This window comes from Leptonychotes weddellii, chromosome X (assembly GCF_054177405.1).
Source record: "Leptonychotes weddellii isolate Sample4059 chromosome X, ASM5417740v2, whole genome shotgun sequence".
Taxonomy (NCBI): Eukaryota; Metazoa; Chordata; class Mammalia; order Carnivora; family Phocidae; genus Leptonychotes; species Leptonychotes weddellii.
Genome location: NC_138385.1, coordinates 75,563,947 through 75,587,502, shown reverse-complemented (window position 1 = coordinate 75,587,502; position 23,556 = coordinate 75,563,947). Strand labels below are relative to the sequence as shown.

Below are 23,556 nucleotides of genomic sequence, written 5' to 3'. Positions count from 1 at the left end.
CTGGGGTCCCTTTTTATAAGGCACTAACCCCACTGTGAGGGCTCTATCCTCATGACTTCATCACCTCCCTAAGGCCCGCCCCTAATAGTGTCACATTGGGGGATAGCTTTCAATGTGAATTTTGGGGGGGACACACACGTTCAGTCTATTGCAATTTATTATGAATGATAAAACGTGCATGCATCTTGCCTGAGTCTGAGAATATAGTGCAGTCAGCAGCTGTGGGAATGAAGCCATAAGCTGTTGAGTAACTGGCTGCTTCTGTGATGTATTGGAGGGGGTGTAGATCCTGTCAGGACGAGGGGTCTGCAGTGAAAGGCATGGAGAGAGGGGATGCAGTCTGCCGTCTTGCTATCGTTAGCTCTTGGCACTTAATAAGTTTTGTACTTTTGACATGGTCTCTAGATAATCACCAGTCACTCAAAGGAACTTTCCTCCCAGGTCCTGAGTGCCCTTGAAACCAGAAGCAGTGCGAGGGAGCTCCCTCTCTGCAGGGCCTGTGGCTGGAGCCCCTGAGCTCCCTGTGGGAACATGAGTGGTTGCTTTACATTTAAGGATGAAATTTGTACCTCCTCCTTCACAGACTTAAATTTGACTACGAGTGGCTGTCACAGTAACCCTGAGAAATAATTATTAGTAAATTAATGTGAGCTACTTTGAGCAGGAATTTTATTTATGACAAGCTTAGTCTAAAGAGAAGACTTCTAACGGCAGTTCTGCTGTGTCCTTATGAAAGACAAAAGCCACGCCGTCCACAAGGGCAGGTGATGGTGAGGAAGAGTTTGTAATCTGAGATTTGAAAAGGACCTACATTTTGTTTCCTTGTCTGCTTTCTTCCACAAAAGGTTTGAGAGGACTTACTAGTAAGACTTTGTTGTTGTAGATCTGTGGAAGTTTAAGAACACAAAGGAGGTCGAAATCCCTGTCCCTGGTTAGGAGTTTGCAACTGCTGCCTTCAATGAAACGTTTGCTCCCCCTGGAAATTAATGAGCTAAAGAAACCAGAAGAATTTCAGAATAAATGGAAGAAAAGAAACAACAAAAATCAAAAGGCAGATTTAAAAAATAATCTTAGTAATAATATTAAGAATGTAATTTCTGTGAAAATCATTGTTGAGGATCCCTTTAAAATAAATATATAAATGGAATTTTCATTGTTTGTGTCGTCCTGGAACCCCTTGACTCTGCTTAGTACCCGTTATTGGGGCAGGGGTTTCTGGAGCGGATAATTAAGCACCATCTCATGCTTTCCGGTGTTTAGGACCTGTCTTGGCCAGGACTTGCGGTGGGTAACCTGTTCCATCGTCCTCGGGCTACCATTATGGTGATGGTGAAGGGAGTAGACAAACTCGCTCTACCCCCAGGCAGTGTCATTTCGTACCCTTTGGAGAATGTGAGTATTTATTATAAAAAATTAAAGGCATGCATTTTTAATCTTGTCTGCTGTCGTTATGAATTGTGTTCTAAACACCTTTCTCTTGTCTACATTTTCTTGTCCATTATCTTGTCACCTTCCCGTCCGAATTTTACCTGCTACTTGGTGTAAGTAGGAGACTGGAGGCTATTTTGCCGGTTCACTTACGCCTTCACTGGCTTTTCAGGCAGTATGGCTGGCTGAGCTGTCTTGAGAGGCCCTCCGTCCGCTGCCAGCAGGGAAGTCCCCAGAACATCATGTAGCTGAACTTGCGGGCAAGGCAGGGATACACAGAGCTGCCAGATGGGAACAGACAGCTCAAGAGCCACAGCGGTGAGCCGGAGCTCCATGTTTCTTGCAGAAAGCCAGGGGCTATGAAATGATAGCTTGTTCTCGAAAGGAGGACCAGGAAAACCCCAGCTGCCCCAGGGCTGCCACAGAGCAGCTGGCTTACCTCTCTTGGCGGGGGAACCCAAAGGGTCCCCTAAGAGAAATTGGAACTCCAGGCTCCTGGCGTGCCCAATTCACACGACCCACCCCATTTGGACACCTCCACTGCCCAGGGCTGCTTTGGTTTAAAAAAAAAAAAAAAAAAAAATCGAAGATGAGTAATTTACAAAGCACTTGCAAGAAAGGAGTGCTGTGAGAGAATGCGCAGGTGCAACAAACCGAATCCATCCCCTTAGAACTACAGATAATAGACCAATCTCCAGGAGATGTGAAAATACATACGTTACAATTGTGAAAGGAGTTCAAGGAAGGGATAGAAACTGTGAGGCAGGTAGAAGACCTTTTTGATATGTGGTGCGTTCATTAATACGTCTAAATATTTCATAATTTATCTTGTGATTTCTTTAACCCATGAGTTATTTAGAAGTGTTTAACGTGTGGGTTCTTTTCAAATTTTTAATTTTTCAGCTTCTAATTTCATGGCACTTGAAGACTAGTCTGTATGATGATTTGGGGGGAGTTTTTCAGACTTCTGTGGTCTAGTATAAATTATTTCCAGGCACACACAACATGGTTACAAGAGGCCATGTACTAGGCCACGAGGCAAATCTCAACAAATAATGAAGAATTAGTATCAAATAAACCACCCTCTCTGACCACAGTGCAGTTAAATCTGAAAACGATACCTTAAAAATGTACTTGGAAGGGTGGGGAGGATGGAGGGGAAATAGGTGCAGGGTAGGAAGAGGTACGAACTTCCAGTTATAAACGTTACCGCACAGGGAGTACACGCTGTGACGTCGCCTAACTTAGTGACAGATGGAAACATTTATACACATTAGTCCTTTCCTAATGTGTATAAATGTTGGGTCACCGGGTTGTACTCCTGCAAACTAATGCAATATTCCATGTCAACTATACTTCGGTAAAAAGTAAAGAAAAACGTATTTGGAAACGGTAAAAACAAAATAGATGACTCCTCAGGTTTAAAGCGCACTGGAAATCTTAAAAGCTATCAGAAAAAAAGACATTGTCTTTACAAAGGAATGAGAGTAGAAAGCAGATTTCTCATTGCCATTAAGGACTGGAAGAGCAAGAACTGAAAAGGAGGGATTGTCTAGTATAATGCCAGGCCAAGAATACAGTTTACATTGTCATAATAATGAAATGATACGGATCCAATGAAAATCAGGACTCTTGAGAAGGTGAAGACCTAGAAACGGAGTGCCTTATGGGGGGGGGCTGTGGTTGGTGACATGAGAGAGCTAAATCGTCATTTTCTATACTCAGCAGTAAATCTCTAAAATGGAAGAATCAAGATGTGATATAAACATATTTAGAGATGGTGGCAAAAGGAAACAGGTTTTGAAAGTGGGGTCCTTGGGAATGGGAAATGGGGGCAAACTTTTTTCTTTAAACTTATTTTTCATAGAAAGTCTGATAGAACTCTGCATGTCTTTAAACTGTATAATCTTTTTTTTCTATATAACTTTTGAAAAAATTTTTGATCTTAGCATGTGAGCTGGGGAGAAAGGGTAGAGGCTAAGGGAAAGGGGGAGAAGTGGACTCCCCACTGAGTGTGGGACCCTGCGCCACCCCCCACGGCTTGTTCTCCAGAACCGGAGATCATGACCTGAGCTGAAATCAAGAGTTGGATGCTTGGGGCGCCTGGGTGGCTCAGTCGGTTGAGCGACTGCCTTCGGCTCAGGTCATGATCCTGGAGTCCTGGGATCGAGTCCCGCATTGGGCTCCCTGCTCGGCAGGGAGTCTGCTTCTCCCTCTGACCCTCCCCCCTCTCATGCTGTTTCTCTCTCGCTCGCTCCCTAATAAATAAATAAAATCTTAAAAAAAAAAAAAAGTTGGATGCTTAACTGAGCCACCCAGGTGCCCCATCTCTTGGAAAAAATCAACAGGAAAAGTTAGTTGGAATAGATGGACTACCAAATAATTCATGAGTTGAGAAAATCACAGTGGAAGTTTTGAAATTATTTGGAACTGAATATCAGTGAATGTACCAGATATTTAAAAGTGGTGGGGTGCAGCTAAAGGAAGAAAAGGAAAAAATTGATAGCTTAAATGCACACGTTAGACAGTTTAAAAGACAGGAAATTAATGAGCTAAAGAAACCAGAATTTCAGAATAAATGGAAGAAAGGAAACAACAAAAATCAAAAGGCAGATTTAAAAAATAATCTTAGTAATAATATTAAAGTAATTTCTGTGAAAATCATTGTTGAGGATCCCTTTAAAATAAATATATAAAAATCCAAAATGCTCTTAAGATTTTAATTTGCATACAGTCCAAAACTCAGCATTTTTTTTTTTTTTTTTTAAAGATTTTATTTGACAGAGACCGCTGGAGAGGGAACACAAGCAGGGGGAGTGGGAGAGGGAGAAGCAGGCTTCCCGCTGAGCAGGGAGCCCGACGCGGGGCTCGATCCCAGGACCCCGGGATCACGACCCGAGCCGAAGGCAGACGCTTAATGACTGAGCCACCCAGGCGCCCCACAAAACTCAGCATTTTTAACAGACTAGCCTTATTTTCCATGAGTACAAGCTGTGAAAAGAGCTCATGTTATTGCTTGACGCTGACTGACTGCTAATACTTTTCCTGGCAGTGGGTGGTGAATGAAATACAAGGCTCAGAGGGCAAAATCCACAAAATCTAAAACAAACTGGAATGTCTTAGAATTCCCCTTAATGAAGCTTCTATTTGATTAGCTCCTTTCATTAGAATTTCAAGTCCTATAGATAAATTTGATTCTCTCCAGGACACACACATACCCTTGTACTACAGTGGAAGAAAACAGGAGATCTTAAGCTGTTGAGCTTTTTCCTTTTTGAGCTTCGTGGTCTGTATAATTTTTTCTTTTCCGTCACAGTTTGGCTCTCATCTGACTCAGCAGCTTCTCCAATTTGATTGCTAAGGATATGTTACCTTTAATCTTCAACTTCCTGCCACAGGTGCCATTTCACTAGGTGAAAGGAGGCCAGAGAGTGTCCCCGTGCTCGTGTTCCCTCCGGAGAGGGACGGCCAAGGAGAGGGCACTGTGATGGTGTGCTTTTGCAAGTGGGCCTCTCTTCCCCCTTCTTCGGTTACTCCGTAACTTATTTTAAGAGAATTTTGTGAAGAGTTAATACACATCTTTTTTTTTTTATTTTTATTTTTTTAAAGATTTTATTTATTTATTCATAAGAGACACAGAGAGAGAGGCAGGCTCCCCGCTGAGCAGGGAGCCCGATGCGGGACTCGATCCCAGGACCCTGGGATCATGACCTGAGCCGAAGGCAGATGCTTAACCATCTGAGCCACCCAGGCACCCAATACACATCTTGATTAAGAAGGAATTGGCTTTATTTCACAGTATCATGAACTAGATGAAATCCCAGCATCAAAATTAAATTTATCAAAGATTTATTAATCATTTATTTCTCCCTGTACCATGTTAGCATTATTTGCTACTTACAAACATTAACCTTTCAATAGTAAAGGGAATTAAGGATGCCTGGGTGGCTCAGTCGGTGAAGCGTCTGCCTTCGGCTCAGGTCATGATCTCAGGGTCCTGGGATCGAGTCCTGCATCGGGCTCCCTGCTCAGTGGGGAGCCTGCTTCTCCCTCTGCCTGCCGCTCCCCTTGCTTGTGCGCCCTCTGACAAATTAAAATCTTTAAAAAAAAAAATCACTAAGAAATCTCCATTAAACACCATTATACTGCTTGTTTTACTACAGTAATATTGAGAATAACATAATTTTTTGAGGGGAAGAGTGACCATAACTTATTTTAAAAAATAATGTGGGATAAAGACAAATCTATGCAGATGGAAGTCAGAAGTTTTGGTTACCCTTGGGTGTGGAGAGGATGGAAGCGGGAGCCTTCTAGGGTGCCGATAATGTTCTGCCTTGCTCGGGCTAGGCTTTATGAGTGTATCCATTTGTGAATATTCCTTGAGCTGTTACCCTAAGATTTGTGCAGTCTGCCATAGGTGTGTTACACTTCAATAAAAAATTCAAGAGAAAAGTAGATTTTACTACAATTGGTTATTTCAATTGATACCATCATGTGGTCCCAAGATAGAGGCTTCAAAATTCTTGTGACATACTTTATGCTTTGTCTGAGTCTTCAGTCTATCTGGAGATAAACCCTAAATCCAACATTTTTTAAATTCTGAAATGAAAAATGAGGTCTAGTTCTCTTTCAATGAAATTTAATTCTTCAGATTCTTCAGACCTCCTCTTACAAGTTGATACTTTATTATAGAATATACATTCATTGTGACACAATATTAAAACCAAATGAATTGCTGCTTAAAGTACATGAACTACCACCAGAAAATGGTTTGTGCAAGAGTGTTGTGTCCTTCATGTTGGCAAGTTATTTCCCATCTAGGCATATAGGAGATAAGACTCGCGGCCCGCTTAGGGGCTGTTTCATCCGCGCCCTCCAAAGGGCTGTGTTTGGAAATGATTTGGGTCTTTTGAATTTCCATAAATGATGGGGGTTTTTGTTTTTTGGGTTTTTTTCTCTTAAGGTTCTTTGGTTGTTGCTGAGTGGTTTTTCTTACCCCTTGGGTTCCAACAATAATTGAGGTCTTACTCTTATATTTCAGGCAGTTCCTTTTAGTCTTGACAGCGTTGCAAATTCCATTCACTCCTTATTTTCCGAAGAAACTCCTGTAGTTTTGCAGTTGGCTCCCAGTGAGGAGGTAAGTGATAAGTTTTTACTTAATGCTTTAAAAAATAAGCTTTCCTTGGGCGCCTGGGTGGCTCAGTTGGTTAAGCGACTGCCTTCGGCTCAGGTCATGATCCTGGAGTCCCGGGATCGAGTCCCGCATCGGGCTCCCTGCTCAGCAGGGAGTCTGCTTCTCCCTCTGACACTCCTCCCTCTCATGCTCTCTGTCTCTCATTCTCTCTGTCTCAAATAAATAAATAAATTCTTTAAAAAAAAAATAAGCTTTCCTTAATGAAAATTTAAAACCACTTTTATGAAAAATTGTATATACTCTCCCTATATTATAGTACGTACGTGTATTTCATATGTACTGCGTATATTGGAATTAATCTGCAGGCTGTAACAAAATTTCGGATCTTCTTGCAGAGAGTGTATATGGTGGGGAAGGCGAACTCGGTGTTTGAAGATCTCTCCGTAACGTTACGACAGCTCCGCAGTCGCCTGTTCCAGGAAAACTCTGTTCTCAATTCACTTCCCCTCAATTCTCTGAGTAGGAACAATGAAGTAAGAAGTGCCGTCATTGAATGAATACATGAATATCATTACTAATTTTCCAGGTCTTATGCTCCCTGACTTTAGAGCAGACTTGGAATTTCAGGAAATGACAGGTTTTACAGGTTTACTGTGCTGGAGTAGATTCTTTAGTGTAATTTTTAAATGAATCTCATGAACAAATAGACTTTTTTTGTGTGACTTGAATAAATAGTATTACATTCTCGTGCAGGGGCTGCCACCAGTTAAGGCGGACAGGCCAGGAGTCACACAGACTACTTGGCTGGCGGAGCTGTGTTGGTCTGGTTATGTAGAGGCCATTATTCACTGCCATCTCTGATGCGTTGCCGCCTCTTTCTGGTTCATTCTCAACAGTGTAGTGGAGGGAGGCCCTCTTACTTTTGACTCCTGTCACCTTCACCACTATCTTCCCCACGTGGCATGCCACCTTTGTGGCGGCCTCTCTTCCTGACCTGTGGATGACCAGAACCGCCATCTTTTCTTCTCTGATGTGGAACATGTTCAAGGAATGTGAGCAGGCTGGGCCACTGGCAGGTCCTCGCTGCAGTGTGTCAGAGACTGGGATGCCCTGAGGGAAAACCACTTGAGAGTTTGGGTGCTTTGTCATACCTTTATCAAAGATCTAGCTATTGAGTGGTCCTCACTGTGCCGGGAATGACCATCACCTTTTTATTAGGAAGTGTTTTTATGTGCATTTTCAATTGAGATGAACCTACCAAATAGAGGACAGCTGTTGCATAAAATCACTTACTGGGCTTAACATTTGTAATATCCTGTCCTGTGCCTTGCTTGGTAAATGGCAAATACAGATCTTGGATGCATATTTAAAATAATACTGCTTTTGGCCCTTTGCAGGTTGATCTGCTCTTTCTTTCTGAATTGCAAGTGCTACGTGATATTTCAAGTTTGGTAAGTCGGCTACTCTGGTATTTGTTTCATTTATTTTGGTTCCAAAAGACATTTCCCGAGAATCCTGAAATGATAGGGAGACCACTTAAAGTTTGTTTATGCCCTAGATTTACGTACCACGAAAGCTGAGAAATTAGTGGTGGTGATGGGAATTGTGAACTCCTCTCTTGTTACAGTGAAATTATTTTGCATGTCCTCAAGGGCACAGGTCTGGGAGTAAGGCCGCCCTCACTGGAGTCCTGACTTGGCTGTTGATTTCTTGAAAGACGTTAAGACCTAATTCCTAGATCTTATCTTTGGGTCTAAAATAGAAATAACAGGGCGCCTGGGTGGCTCAGTTGGTTAAGCGACTGCCTTTGGCTCGGGTCATGATCCCAGGGTCCTGGGATCGAGCCCCACGTCGGGCTCCCTGCTCCACGGGGAGCCTGCTTCTCCCTCTTCCGCTCCCCCTGCTTGTGTTCCGTCTCTCTCTGTCAGATAAATAAAATCTTAAAAAAAAAACAAAACCAACAAACGAAAAAAATTTAGAAATAAGTTTGGACTAATAATGCTGTCAATCAGGTCAGGAAGGAAATAAATATACCTGCAGTGTATTTTGTGTGAGTGATTTAAAAAAAAAAACAAAAAAACACTCCTCCTTTGACTAAAATAAGAAAGCTTACCTGTATGCTGTTTTCTGAAGTTGTTGCCCGAAGCTTTCAGCAGGTTGGTTTGGGGGAGTCTAGAGGTGTATTGCTGGGGGCCAGCCAGGTGCTCTAGGAGGACCCGTGGGGAGCTAGCTGCTCTCTGAGCACTGATGGCTCATGCTCTCCTGGGATCGAACTGGTCCAGCTATCTGTTCTTTCATACCCTGGCCCATATCTGAGGGTGTTCTGTTGGTTTGTTTCTTTAAGCTATATGTAGGCCCAGTGTGGGGCTCGAACTCCTGACCCTGATATTAAGGGTCACATGTTCTACCAACTGAGCCAGCCAGGCGCCCCTTGTATCTGAGGTTTTTTAACTAAGGAGTTTGTTGTTGTTGTTTTTTAGGAGCTTTTATTAAATATTCAAGGAGTCTTATAATTGCTCTTAAAAATGAGATTTGTGCTGGGTTTATCAGAAACTCCCATTTCAACTAGTTCTGTTTGCCACCGTTTTAAACTGTATCTTGTGGCACGCTGGTATGGCCCTTTCAGCCTAGTTACGTATAAAACTTGAAGTGGCTGCGTCTGACATTACGCACTTCCTTTTGTTCGTTCGTTCATTCTTCTCAGTTGTCTCGACATAAGCATCTAGCCAAGGATCATTCTCCTGATTTATATTCGCTGGAGCTGGCAGGTTTAGATGAAATTGGGAAACATTATGGGGAAGATTCTGAACAATTCAGAGATGCTTCCAAGATCCTTGTTGATGCTCTGCAAAAGGTAAATTGTCAATGGGGTATGAGAAGTTAGAGTATGACGATTTCACTTTTAGCTTCGTAATGGAAAAATCTATTTAGTGAAATACTGTTGATGGAAATCTCCCCTTCTTTGGAGGACCTCTAATTTTAGTGACAAAGGGTGGAGTGGGTCACAGGTGTGCGTTGGGATGTCTCTCATGCTGGCAGACGGCAGGGGAAATGATCAGTAACTCCAGCACTATACTTTTTTCTTTTAATTGTGGTGAAATATACGTAAAATTTACCATTTTAACCATTTTTAAGTGTACAGTTCTGTAGCATTAGGTACATTTACATTGTTGTGCAACTGTCACCACCATCCATTGCCAGAACTTTCTTCTTTCCTACCCGAAACTGTCCCCATCAACCCTATGAAATCATGGGAGGAAAACACTGAGCACAGTACCAGACATTGAATAGACACGTAATAAGTGCGCGTTTCTCTCTGCCCTTGGAGTTGCTCACCTGCAGCTCTTCAGTGAGTTAAATTTTATAGGTGTTCGTGATTAATCAGAGACCACTTAGGAAAATTTTCATTTCCCTCTTCTACTTCCCTTCCCCCAGTTTACATGCCAACAGCCTGTCTCTTAATTCTATTTTGAACATTTGAATATGTTGAAGATGAACATTCTTCTGAATATTTTGACATAATCAAACCTTTAAGACAGCGTATTTCATTAGCCAGTAGGCGAGTGTATGTTCTCCTAGGTGCACAGCTTTAACATTTGAGTAAGTGCGTGTCCGCAATAGTAATACCAGTAAGTCTTCAGTTCGCAGATGACATGTACAACCTTTATGGCGGGAATGCAGTGGTGGAGTTAGTGACCGTGCGGTCATTTGACACATCTCTCATCAGGAAGACAAGGACTATTCTTGAGGCAAAACAAGAGGTGAGTACGGTTTTAGACCCTGCTTTAAAACTGTAAAATTAAAAAAAACCACTAAATCCTCGATCACCTGTGGGTGACATGGACGAGCGGTCGGTCAATCTGGGAAACAATTTCAGTGAAAACTGAGATTGCTTACCCATGTAGGCATGTGTGTTTTGCCAGTGATGCTCATTCTGCTTGTGATCAGATGATACAAGAATTTGAGTGAGATCATTCAAATACTGCTCTTACAAGCAGACCTCAGAAGTTAATGTGAGGGAGTAGGATGTAGGATTCAGCACCTGGAGTCTGCTTTTCCTGGAGGTATGTTGTCTGTGTGGCCCAGTCCCTCATTTTCCAGGATCTGCTGTTTATAGTCCTGAGAATTTGATTTACAAGGTTTTGGCCTGGATCTTGCTTTGATTTTAAGCATTTAGAGGGTCCTATAGTTGTGGCCAAGAACCTTAGTTATAGTTGCTACCCAGTCATTTATAGACACTGCCCTTTGGACCCATTTATTGATCTCCGTGTGGGACAGAGGTGGAAGGCCTGCCCGAGATAATCTAGACGTGGCTGGTTTGAGATGGTTTCATTCTAATGGGAGTGGGAGGACCTGTATTTAAGACCACATGGCAGGCTAGACAATCCCCAAAATTTTCCCACTACAGAGCGTCTAGAAGTACTGATAAAATATAAACAGCTTTTGAGTGCATAGTTTAGCTTTCAAGACAGACATTCCTAAGGAGCAAGAGGAACTCGAACTGAGTTAACATTTTACATATGTAATCTGAAAATTACAGTGTCGTATTGGTTCATTCTAATAGACTAAAGCACTGGGAGATGGGAGGCTGGTGCCCCGCATCCTCGGGAATACCGTCCTGCCTCTCGGCTCTGGACGGGCTCCCCATTCCCCCGGGCAACGAGGCGTTCAGCTTGAGGGTCTTAGTAGGGGAATGGGAATGTTCTACAGCTAGACTATGCAGCTCTGGGAATATACTAACGTGCGGGGAGTGGTGCGCAGGGAGAAAGAACCCACTTACCCCCCGAAAGAAAGAGGTCTTCAAGGGGGAAATCCTTTCGCGTTTGCCTCCTAAGCTCCCTGCACGTGGGAATACCCACCCTCTCCCCCACTGAAATCCCTCTTCAGTCTGAGGGAGAGTGAGTTGAAGGAAACATCCGAGTGCCTACAACATGCCAGGTGCTGGGGCTACATCGTCTTCTGTGTCCTTTTAGGACAAACCTGATCCTGTCACTCGCTTCCTGCTTGAAACCTGTCCACGGCTTCTCCTTGCCCGTAGGCTCAAGGCCAGGTTGCCCGTAGCTTCCTTTCCTCCTCGCTTTGTTTGAGAAGAAGACAGTGCCTTTGCCTGGGCCTGGAATAGACTCCACCTGCACCAAGGCCCGGCAGGATGAAGATGGGGTTGAATGAACGGTTTTCCCAAGTAGAGCACACATAAGTGTATAACGTGGGGAAGGGAGCACAGTACTTGTTCCTCTGAGCTCCCGGTCTTACCCCTGTGCCCTTGCCATCCGCAGGGAACTGCTGTCCCGATTCGTTAGTCATGCCCTTGATTTCTTTACAGCTTGACCGCAGAATGGATTCATCCTTAAACACTGGTGTTTGGTTTTGCCTGCACTGGAATTGTATGTGAATGGAATGCATTTTTCTGTGTTGTTTGCTGCCCAGTCTTGTTTCAGAGGCACACAGGCCGTAGGTCCATCCTCACTGCCAGGGCTCCCATTGTGTGGACGTGCCACATTGTCCGTGCTGTTAACGTAGGTCGCTGTGCGTGGCTCTGGGTACACACACACACAAGGTTTCCCTGGGGTGTGGACTCGCTGGATCTTTGACCATACTGGTGTTGCCACATTTTCTCAAGCAGTTGGACTGGTTTATACTTCCAATGACCGTGTGCTTCCCCTTTTCCTGGAAGGCTCCTCTTCTTGGCTCCTCCTAGGAGAAGCATGTCTTAATGCCACCTAGGAATAAATGTTTGATAAACGAATTAGAGCTACCAAATGGGGATAATTTCTGATCTTAAAATTCTTCCCTCTTTTCTTCGTTGTAGAAGAACCCATCAAGCCCCTATAACCTCGCATATAAGTATAACCTTGAGTATCCAGTGGTTTTCAACATGGTACTTTGGATAATGATCGCCTTGTCCTTGGCCGTGATTATCACCTCTTATAATATCTGGAACATGGATCCTGGATATGACAGCATTATTTACAGGATGACAAACCAGAAGATTCGAATGGATTGAACTCTCCTCATGCCAAACTTAGAAAAGGGGTTTGGAAATTGGCTGTTTTGTTAAATCTTTTAGTGTAGTTTAAAAGTAGATGGTACACTTTAAATTTATAAAAAAAAAAAGCAAATTTTGTTCTCCGTGTGCCTGTGATGTTCTTTTAGAGTGAATTATAGTATTGATGTGAATTGATTTGTGTGTTGTAGATTCCATTTACTATAATTTCATTCCAATTAACATTTGGAAATGTGCACTGAAATAAATGTAAAACATTTAGAATAACTTGTGTTATTTATGTTGGGGAAAATGCATTGAATTTATTAGACAAACTTAGGAGTGCTTAACTTCCTTACACAGGACAGGTGAAAATGACATTTGGGCTGTTCTATACCAGGAACCGTTTGTAAATGTCTTAATTTGATGTAAATCTCTGAAACAGAAGGTATTTAACTTCAAATAGCCCAAAGTGGGCTATTTGGGAGTACTTACAGTGACTGAGATTGAGAACTGCATCTGACTGACAGAGGGTGGCTGTTTTTTAACCTCTTCTGAAAGTTTGGTGATCCAGATCACCAGGTGGATATTAAAAATACTACATTGATCTAAAAAGAAACTCGCTTTGTGGAGTTAATAGATATCTGTAATTACACACCCAAAAACCAATTTTGGGGGGGGCGGACATCTTGGGGCTTGACTATTTTATAGTCAACTTTCCTCCCTGTGTAAGTTACTATTAATGGTTTGTGGTACAACGTCATTCTCTAGAATATTAAGTGGAAGTAGATGCTCCCTACTTTTCATGTGGAAGTGGACCAATGTCTTTATTATAAAGTGACAAATAAAGTTACTACTGATTCCACATTTGTGTCATTTCAATACTAAATCTATTTTATATTGTAAAATCCTAACTAAACAGGGTTCTATTTAATCAGAATTGGCTGTTAAACAAACGGTTTCGTGCTTTTTTTTTTTTTTTACATTTGTTTATTCTCACTGCCTCCTGAGATTCAGTATCAAGACAAGGAAGACATTTTAATTACCATTCTTGTTATTGAATTTATACAGAATATGTGGTTAATTCACACTAGACTTTAGGTAGGAAAAGCTTAAATTTCCCTATAGTATTTAAAAGATGAGTAAGTAATTGGTCAAAATAAGGACTATCTAAGGGAAAGTCTTAAAGGTTATAATTTTAAAGACTTATTAGAATTTTAAATTTCATGATTATGTAGCAAAATCAGTCTGAGAGTTGTGCTGCCCTGCCCCTGGGAACCCTGCTTGGGTTTAGTATGAGCCGTTTCTGTGCCTCTTTAGAAAGATCATCAAATCCTTTCTAAAGAACACTGAGGTTGGCAGGTCTGAGAAGATGCAGTCAGCTAGTTGTGTCTTCTACCACTTAATGCAAGATACCTTCCAGCTGGTCATCACCTTCACTGGGAGGAGAGACCACAGACGCTGTTCCAAAATCACTTACATATTCTCCACTGCTACTCCCTGGCAAGTTTATGGGGGGCAGGGGGTTTTCAGCTGCCTGGCCCCAGAACACTAACCCCTCACAGAACCCAACAGAGCCTCTATTTGGGAAGCCAGGAATCCATAAGGCTACAGAGTAGTTAAAAATCCATGTTTCTTTCACAAGTTTCTTATATAAACATTGCCACAGAAGACTGTGATTACATATGAAGTGAACTAATGTCTGTAACTTAAAACTGATGAGACCATGTTCTAGGGGAGAAAAGAATCGCAAGACAGCACTAGTCCTTGTAGGGTAAATGGCACCAGCACCCTTGGGTTAGGCAGAAAGCAATTAATTAAACGTTCTGCCAAGATGATGATACCTGTTGCTGATGATTTGCTCTTAAGTCTAATCTGTTCAGGAACATAAATCACAGTGTCGGGATCTGTGTGAGAGGCAGGAAAGCTAGACTCATGACAGACTATTCTGACAAGCTGAAAGACCCCCATCACTTTATATCTAATTGGTAGAATATTCCTGGTTTATAAAATACCTGAGATTCTACATGTGTTAAGTACTGCTTATGGCCTAATTCGATTAGGAATGATACAGAATTGATTTTTATTCTCTTTGGCTATGCCTGTTTTGAAGGAATGGTCATCTGAATACATTCTCATTGGTACCAGATAATGTGGAAGCCATGAACTTACTTTTTAATAGATGTTCAACAATTTCTAAGGGACACAGGAACTGGGGTCAGTGACCAGGCCTACTGGGTCCTGCAGTGGCATCAAGCCTCTCCTAACCTTGGGCTTAGGCAGAGTTTCTCTGTAGCCTTTTTGTGACAGAATGACTATGCAATGGTTTCTTAGAACAACAGAGTTGCTGGAGAAGGCCAGTAGTAAGACGCACTAGGATTAAAATGCCTCGAGTCCTACAGATGAATTCAGTTCACCATGTCACCATTTTTTTTTTTTTTCTTCATGTCACCATTTAATAGCTGGACGGTCTTGGGCAAATCCCTCACTCTCTCTGAATCAGTTGGGTTTTTTTTAAAGATTTTATTTGAGAGCATGAGCAGGGGGGTGGGGGTGAGGGCAGAAGGAGAGGGAGAAGCAGACTCCCTGCTGAGCAGGAAGCCTGAGGCAGGCCCAATCCCAGGACCCCCAGATCATGACCCGAGCCGAAGGCAGATGTTAACCGACAGCTACCCAGGCGCCCCCGAATCAGAGTTTTAAATCAACATCATGGGGATGGTAATACTCCAGGTTTGTGGAAATGAGCCTTCAGTGCACTAGCATGTTCTAAGGTTTGCAAATGCTTAATATAACAACTGCTAAATTCAAGGAGCTCTGCTTGGACCCATGGTTGTACCACGGATGTGTCCTACCCAGTTTTCTCGGTTGCAAACAACAGTAACAGTTTGGTTAAATTACACCAACTGTCTTACTAAGGCCTTTTATTAGCCCAGAATCCACTTCAGGAGCACACAATGCATTTAGTTCTCATGTTTCCCTAGACTTCTTTGATCTGGGACAGTTTATTTTTGAAGTGTAATGGACAAATTGTCCTTCCGTTTGGGTTTGATATTTGCTCATGATGAAATTCAGGTTATATGTTTTTGGAAAGAATACCAGAGAAGTGGAGCGCCTGCATGACTCAGTAGGTTAAGCGTCCGACTCGATTTGGGCTCAGGTCATTCATGGTCTCACGGTCGTGAGATCAAGTCCCACGTTGGGCTCCACACTCAGCACAGAGTCTGCTTGAGATTCTCTCCGTGCGCCCATCCCCTGCTCACGCGTGCTCTCTCTCAAATAAATAAAATGAATACCACAGAAGTGGTGTGTCCATCTTTGTGTTCTAATCAGGAGGCATATGGATGTCAAGGTCTCATTTTTGGTGACATTAACTGGTGAAGGTGGTATCTGCCAGTTTTCTCCCCTATACAGTTACTTATGTTTCTTTTATAATTAGAACTATTACTCAGGGGTACCTGGTTGGCTCTGTCGGTAGATGCAACACTTGATCTCAGGGTTGTGAGTTCAAGCCCCCCAACTGGGCATAGAGTTTACCTAAAAAAAAAAAATATATATATACACACACACACACACACACACACAAAGGGGACCCCTGGGTGGCTCAGTCGGTTAAGTGCCCAACTCTTGATTTTAGCTCAGGTCATGATCCCAGCTAGGTAGTGAAATCAAGCCCCACTTCGGGCTCCACACTCAGCAGGGAGTCTGCTTGAGGATTCTGTCTCCTCCCTCCCCACTCATGCTTTCTCTCTAAAATAAATAAAATCTTTTTAAAAGACTTAACGTTTCATTTTTCATCTTTCACCCGTTCTAGCATCTACTGATATTCTTGCCTGAAAGAATTACTGTGGTTTTTGCCAAATAATGATGTTTTATTTCTATCATTCCTTCTATATTAATTGGAATTCTGTAAAGAAGAGCTTTCCCTTCTCCCCATTATTTATTCCATTATTTATACCAGCATCAACTGACGGATATTTGAGGCTCTGTGTTACAATCCAACACTGTCCTTTTTGTTGCTCAGTTGTCCCAGATTTGGTTACTGGGAGACCCTTTGGTTGGTTCCTATGTCCTCTTGACAGATCCCCATCATTTTTTGAGCACTTCTTTACTTTCTGGCGCCACATATTTATGGACTGAATTTTCAAGTTCACCACCACCATACCTTTACATGATGTAGAGAAAGATGGGTGGGGAACGGGGCAAGTAAGGAAAGAAACAGTGGTATCGTTTGGAATATGTAAACATATACACAACAAAATGAGGGATTAGGGGTAGCTGTTCTTGTTGCTTCAAAAGATAACAAGGTCAGAGTTGGATTTGGGAGGACTTTTGGTGGTCTCCTACTCCTTTCATGTTCCCGTTACCTTCAGCTAACATCTCAGCTAGTTCTTCACTCATCGCAGAAACCCGTTGTCCCTGAAGGTTGAAGGAATCGTCCAGTAAATTGCTAGGGGACTAAATGGGCTGCTCAAAGTGGCCCACAGACTGGCGCCAATCTGTGGGCTGTTACCAGTCTGTGATGTGGTAAGTACAAAAATGGAGATCTGTGCTAGTAAGTTTTTATAGCAATTTGACATTACATGATATCCAAACACATGATCAACAGACTCCTCTCAAATGAACATGGTACAGACCACAGAGCACTTTGGGTGTAAAGCCCGCACGGTGAGCCACATACAGAACAAGCCGCGTCCCAGTCACGCACAACAAAACCATGTCCTCGTGGAGGGTATTTGAAGGTCAGTTTGCCCACTGTTACCCCAAAGTATAAAAATTTAACTCTGACATCATAAATTGTTAGTACTGAAGATCTGAAGACCTATTTTGGGGAGTAAGTCATCACTTCCTTTTAGTTTGGATGAAAATTAAAAATAAATATCCTGAGCTTGCTGGATTACTTTAAAATATCTTCTTTCATTTCTGTCAACATAGCCCTGCGAGACTCTAGTTTCTCTACTATAAATATATATAAGAACAGAGAAGTCATTCAGCTCCGTATCATCCTACATATAGCACTGTCCTCTGTCCAACCTGAATTAGATAAGTTAACAAGCAACCAAACTTACTGGTCACATTTAAAACTTTAAATAATAATATACATGTTTTTTGTTCAAAGTACATATAGGTATTGGATATGGGGGAATTGCTTTGTCTCATAACTGTTAACTATTATTTAGTTATAATTGTGTAATGATAAAGTTATGAATATAACAGTGATTACTAACTGCCTATATATTCACTTTCTTTTTTTTTTTTTTAAGATTTTATTTATTTGACAGAGAGAGCACAAGCAGAGGGAGAGAGAGGGAGAAGCAGGTTCCCTGCTGAGCAAAGAGCCCGATGTGGGACTCGATCCCAGGACCCTGGGATCCTGACCTGGGCTGAAGGCAGCTGCTTAACTAACTGAGCCACCCAGGCGTCCCTATATATTCACTTTCAATTAATGGATACAGTTTTTACAATTTTTTCCTTGTGTTTCTTCTGATTATACTGATTAAAATGCAATTTTATCTGTTAAACAATTAGGCTTGTATTTTTGGGGTCATTTAAAAATAATCATTTTCAGAGTAATTCATTTTCACTGTATTTTACAAAAATACTGGCCCACAATGGATTTGGAATTAAAATTAAAAACTGGGTGCTCACTTCAGCAGCACGTATACTAAAAAAAAAAAAAAAAAAAAATTAAAAACGGGTCCTTTCCCACAGGTAGCACAGAACCACTGCCCCAAGAGAACCCCTGTCTGTCCCTCCTCCCCACTCCTGCCTGGTGTGTCCTCAACCCTCTTTGCTCTTTGAGAGGAAGATGAAGGTGCTCCGGAACTAGGAACTCTGTCCACAAAATGCCTGGGAGTAGAAAAAGAATTAAACTAACTCAATGCAAAATACTTTAAGAACAAAACAAAAATCAGCTGATGAAAATTCTCCCCATAAAAGCCAACCATGAAGCAGAAGAAAACCGCAACACAAAAATCCAAACTGAATTAAATGCTTTCAAACATGTTTTTCAATATATAAAAAAAAAATCCTAGAATCAAAAATGTAAAAACTAAGAATAAGAATGAACACAAAAAAACCAGGTAGAAATGCAAGAGAGCTGAGTGAACTCAGGAAAGAAATTGAGTCAAAGTAAAAGACAACCATCTCATAAATGAATAAAATTACAAGGCACCCAAGGGAGAACAGAGTCAAATGAAAATAAAGAATACTGAATAAAGATGGGGAGAAAAAAAAAAACAAGAAAATGAAAAGCAGATAAAAAAGTAAAAAGGGTCAGGAAAAAAAGTGGCTATGAAATAGAAAATATGCAAGAAAACTCCAACATACACACACTTAATTCAAGTCCCTGAAGGAAAACAACAATGGAAGAGAATTTTTTAAAACTCTAATTCAAGAAAACTTTCCAGAAATAAGAGAAAACAAATCTGCATATTGAAAGGGCCCACCATGTACTTGGGGAAAACTGACCTGAATCTATCAACTCTGAGACATACCTTAATACAATTTTAGACTTTTAGGACAAAAGATCTTCAGGGCTTCCAGGCAAAAGATCAAATTACTTATATGAATAAGAAAATTTGCCTGGCGTCAGAATTCTCAAGCATAATACACAGAGTATTACAAGAATGGAACAGCATTTTCAAGAAAGCCAAGGAAAGAAAATGCAAGCCAAGAATAGTTTATCTACTCTGGCTGCCCTTGAAGAATCATGTATATAGGAAACAAGTTTCAACTTTGAAACACTCCTAAAAAGACACAAAAATAGACTTGACAAGTGAAAAGACATCTTTTTGAATAGGAAAACATGTATGCCAGTCCATGTGCTTCAGAGAATAAATGAAAAAAATATGTTTCTACACGCGCATATATACATACATGCGCACAGATGTATTTTAAGAAATCCAGTCATGTGATTGTGGGGGTAGGGCCAGCAGGCTGGAAACTCACGTAGTATTTCTGTTGCAGTCTTGAGGCAGAATTCCTTCCCAGAAGAACGGTTATATTGGATGAAGGGCCCACCCTACTCCAGTATGATCTCCTCTTAACTCATTACATCTGCAGCGACCCTAGTCCCAAATGAGGTCATTTCTGTGGTACAAGGGGTTAGGACTTGAACATGTCTTTTTGGTGGACAAAATTCAACCCAGGACAACATCCTAAAAAAGTCTGTTCTCCCTAAGTTAATTTAATGCTATCCCAATGAAAATAAAAATGTTTTTATGGAGCTGGACAAGGAGATCCTAAAGTTTATATATGGAAAACTAAGAAAACACTGAAAAGCAAGAGTTACAAGGTTGAACTAGCGTTACCAGATATGGAAACCTAAAGCCTCTATGATTAAAACAGTACGGTACTGGTCCATTAACAGAGAAACCAATGGAATAGAACAGAAGATCTAGAAATAGAGACATTTAGTAGATGATAAAGGTAGTATCTCAAATCAGTGGGCAAAGGTAGACTTTTTAATAAATGAGGTTGGTACAACAGGATACCCATTTGAGAAAAGATAAAACTACATCCAGATCTCCCAGCATAGACAAGAATAAACTCCAAATGGATTAAAGATCTAAATTTTAAAGAGAGAGACCACACAAGTACTAGAAGAAAACAGGGTTATTTCATAGCCCAAGTGCAGGAAACAGCTTTTCTGTTTCTTTTGCATCAAAATCCAGATAACAATGAAGAAAAATGTTGATAAATTTGGCTATCTAAAAATGTGAATTTTAAAATTTTTATTGAGGGGTGTCTGGGTGGCTTAGTCAGTTAAGCGTCTGCCTTCGGCTCGGGTCATGATCCCGGGGCCCTGGGATCGAGCCATGCATCGGGCTCCCTGCTCGGCGGGGAGCCTGCTTCTCCCTCTCCCACTCCCCCTGCTTGTGTTCCCTCTCTCGCTGTGTGTCTCTCTGTCAAATGAATAAATAAAATCTTTAAAAAAATTTTATTGACGCATGTTTTAAATATCACGTATCTATTTCAAGTGTATAATTTAATGATGTTTTTATAAATTTACCAAGTTGTACAACATCACCATAAATCAATTTAGAGCATTCTCATTAGCCCAATAAGATCCCTTATGTACATGTACTGTTAATTCTATCCTCCCGTAACCCTACAACCACTAATCTGTCTCAACAGATTTGCCTTTTCTGGACATTTTATATAAATGACATCATGTGGCCATGGAGTCTCTTGTGTCTGGCTTCTTTCACTGGGCATATGTTTTTGAGGTTGTTTATGTCATAGCATGTGTCCATAGTTTGTTCTTTTTTATTGTTGAATAATATTCCTTATGTGGATATACATTTTGTCTATTCACAATTTGGGGCTATTATGAATAATGCTGCTGGGGCGCCTGGGTGGCTCAGTCAGTTAAGCATCTGACTCTTGGTTTCAGCTCAAGTCATGATCTTGTGGTGGTGGGATCGAGCCCCAAGTCAGCCTCTGTGCTCAGTACGTAGTCTGCTTCAGATTCTTTCTCCCTCCTCCTCTGCCCCTCCCCACACACACTCACTCTCTCAAATAAATAAAATCTTTAAAACAAAATGAATAATGCTGCCAAAAACACCATAAAAAAGTCAAAAGACAAATGATAAGGAGAAAATATTTGCAACATACATCACAGATAAAGTACTAATATCTCTAATAAAGAGCTTTCGAAATTTGAGGGGAAAAGCCCCAAATTCCTATTTAGAAATGAGCCAAAGACATGAATAGACAATTCCCCTAAAAAGATATTAAAATGGGGGCACCTGAGTGGCTCAGTGAAGCACCTGCCTTCAACTCAGGTCACAATCACAGGATCCTGGGATTGAGCCCCATGCCAGCCTCCCCACACAGCAGGGAGTTTGTTTTTTCTTCTCCCTCTGCCCCTCCCCCTGCTCGTGTTCTGTCTCTCAAATAAAATCTTTTTTAAAAAAAGATATTAAAATGTCCCTTAAACATATGAAAAGAAATTCACTCATAATAAAGAGTGCAAATTAAAACTGTATTGACGGGACTCCTGGGTGGCTCAGTCGGTTAAGCGGCTGCCTTCAGCTCAGGTCATAATCCCCAAGTCCTGGGATCGAGCCCCGTGTCGGGCTCCTTGCTCAGCGGGGAGCCTGCTTCTCCCCTGCCTGCCGTTTGCCCTGCGTGTGCTCACGCTCTGTCTCTCCCTCTCTCTCGCTCTTTCTGTGTCAAATAAATAAATAAAAATCTTAAAAAAAAACTGTATTGAGAACACCGACTAGGATGGCTATAAAAAAAAGATAGGTAATAACAAGTGTTGGCAAGGATGTGGAGAAACGAACCTTTGTGCACTGCTGGCGGGAGTGTAAAATACTGCAGCCTCTTTGGAAGACAGTCTAGCAATTCTTCAAAAGATTAAACAGAGTTACCATATGACCCAGCAATTACACTCCTAGGTATTCAACCAAGAGATATGAAAACATATGTACCCACAAAAACTTGTACACAAATGTTCACAGTGGCATTATTCACTATGGCCCAAAGTGGAAACAACCCAAATGCCCATCCATGGATGAATGGACAAGTGAAATGTAGTCTATGCACCCACTAGAACAGTATTCTGCCAGAAAAAGGAATGAGTATTACTACATGCCGCAGCAGGATGAACCTTGAAAACAGTATGCTAAGGGAAGGAAGCCAGACATAAAAGTCACATTATTGCTTCCATTTATACAAAACGTCTACAACAGGCAACTCCTTAGCGTCAGAAAGTAGTTTAGAGGTTGCCAGGGGCTTTATGGAATGAAGAGTAAGGGCAGACTACTATTGGGTATAGGGTTTCTTTCTGGGGTGATGAAAGTGTTCTAGAATCGGTTGTGCTGACAGAGGCACAGCTCTGTGAATATACTAAGAACCACTGAATTGTGTACCCTAAATGGGTGCACTGTACAGCATGTGGACTACACCTCAATATAGCTGTTATATATATTTAAAAAAACCTACAATGAGATACCATTTCTCAACTGTCACATCAGCAAACATTCTAAAGCTTTACAATATACTCTGTTGACAAGGCTGTGGAGTAAGAGACACTCCTGTACATTGTGCGAATGCAAAATGGAAGGCAAATTTGGCAATATCGAACAAAATTAAATTTGTATTTACTCTCTGACCTAGCAGTAACATTTCTAGGGCCTTACTCTTTTTTTAAAAAAATTTTTTAGGGGGCCTGGGTGGCTCAGTTGGTTAGGTGACTGCCTTTGGCTCAGGTCATGATCCTGGAGTCCCGGGATCGAGTCCCGCATCGGGCTCCCTGCTCGGCAGGGAGCCTGCTTCTCCCTCTGACCCTCCCCCCTCTCATGCTCTATCTCATTCTCTCTCTCAAATAAATAAAAAAAAATCTTTTAAATAAATAAATAAATAACTTTTTTAGTGGGACACCTGAGTGGCTCAGTTGGTTAAGTGTCTGCCTTCAGCTCAGGTCATGATCCCAGGGCCCTGGGATCAAGCCACGCATTGGGCTCTCCGCTCAGCGGGGAGCCTCCTTCTCCCTCTCCCTGCCACTCCCCCTGCTTGTGCTCTGTCAAATAAATAAATAAAATCTTTAAAAATTTTTTTAAGTTTATGTATATAGGTATGTATGTAATCTCTATACCCAACATGGGGCTTGAACTCACAACCCCGAGATCAAGAGTCCCACACTCTTCTGAGCCAGCCAGGCACCCCTCTAGGGCCTTACTCTTAAAATACACCTATAACAAGAAAATATACATGTGCAAGGATATTCACTATTATTTATAATTGCAAAATAGTAGAAACTACCTAAATGTCTAAATGAAGGATACTGGCTAAATAAACTATGACATATCCACATGATGGAGTACTAAGTAGCCGTAAACAAACAAAAAAGAGGAAATATCGGCAAGATGGCGGAGGAATAGGAGACCTAAATTTCGTCTGGTCCCAGGAATTCAGCTGGATAGGGATCAAACCATTCTGAACACCTACAAACTCAACAGGAGATCGAAGAAAAGAATAGCAACAACTCTCTGAACAGAAAAGC

General features: G+C 41.6%; 1 protein-coding gene across 1 annotated transcript in view; it reads left to right on the top strand.

Annotated features, from left to right (window-relative positions):
* The window catches only part of ATP6AP2 (ATPase H+ transporting accessory protein 2), a 21,453-nt gene extending 8,043 nt beyond the window's left edge, over window positions 1-13,410 (top strand). Inside the window, exons 3-9 of the mRNA XM_081808980.1 lie at window positions 1,261-1,392; window positions 6,470-6,565; window positions 6,958-7,095; window positions 7,960-8,013; window positions 9,267-9,416; window positions 10,204-10,323; window positions 12,372-13,410. Coding sequence (XP_081665106.1) covers window positions 1,261-1,392; window positions 6,470-6,565; window positions 6,958-7,095; window positions 7,960-8,013; window positions 9,267-9,416; window positions 10,204-10,323; window positions 12,372-12,566 — 885 coding nt within the window. The 3' untranslated portion in view covers window positions 12,567-13,410. The remainder of the gene's footprint in view (window positions 1-1,260; window positions 1,393-6,469; window positions 6,566-6,957; window positions 7,096-7,959; window positions 8,014-9,266; window positions 9,417-10,203; window positions 10,324-12,371) is intronic.
* The last annotated feature ends 10,146 nt before the right edge of the window (window positions 13,411-23,556 follow it).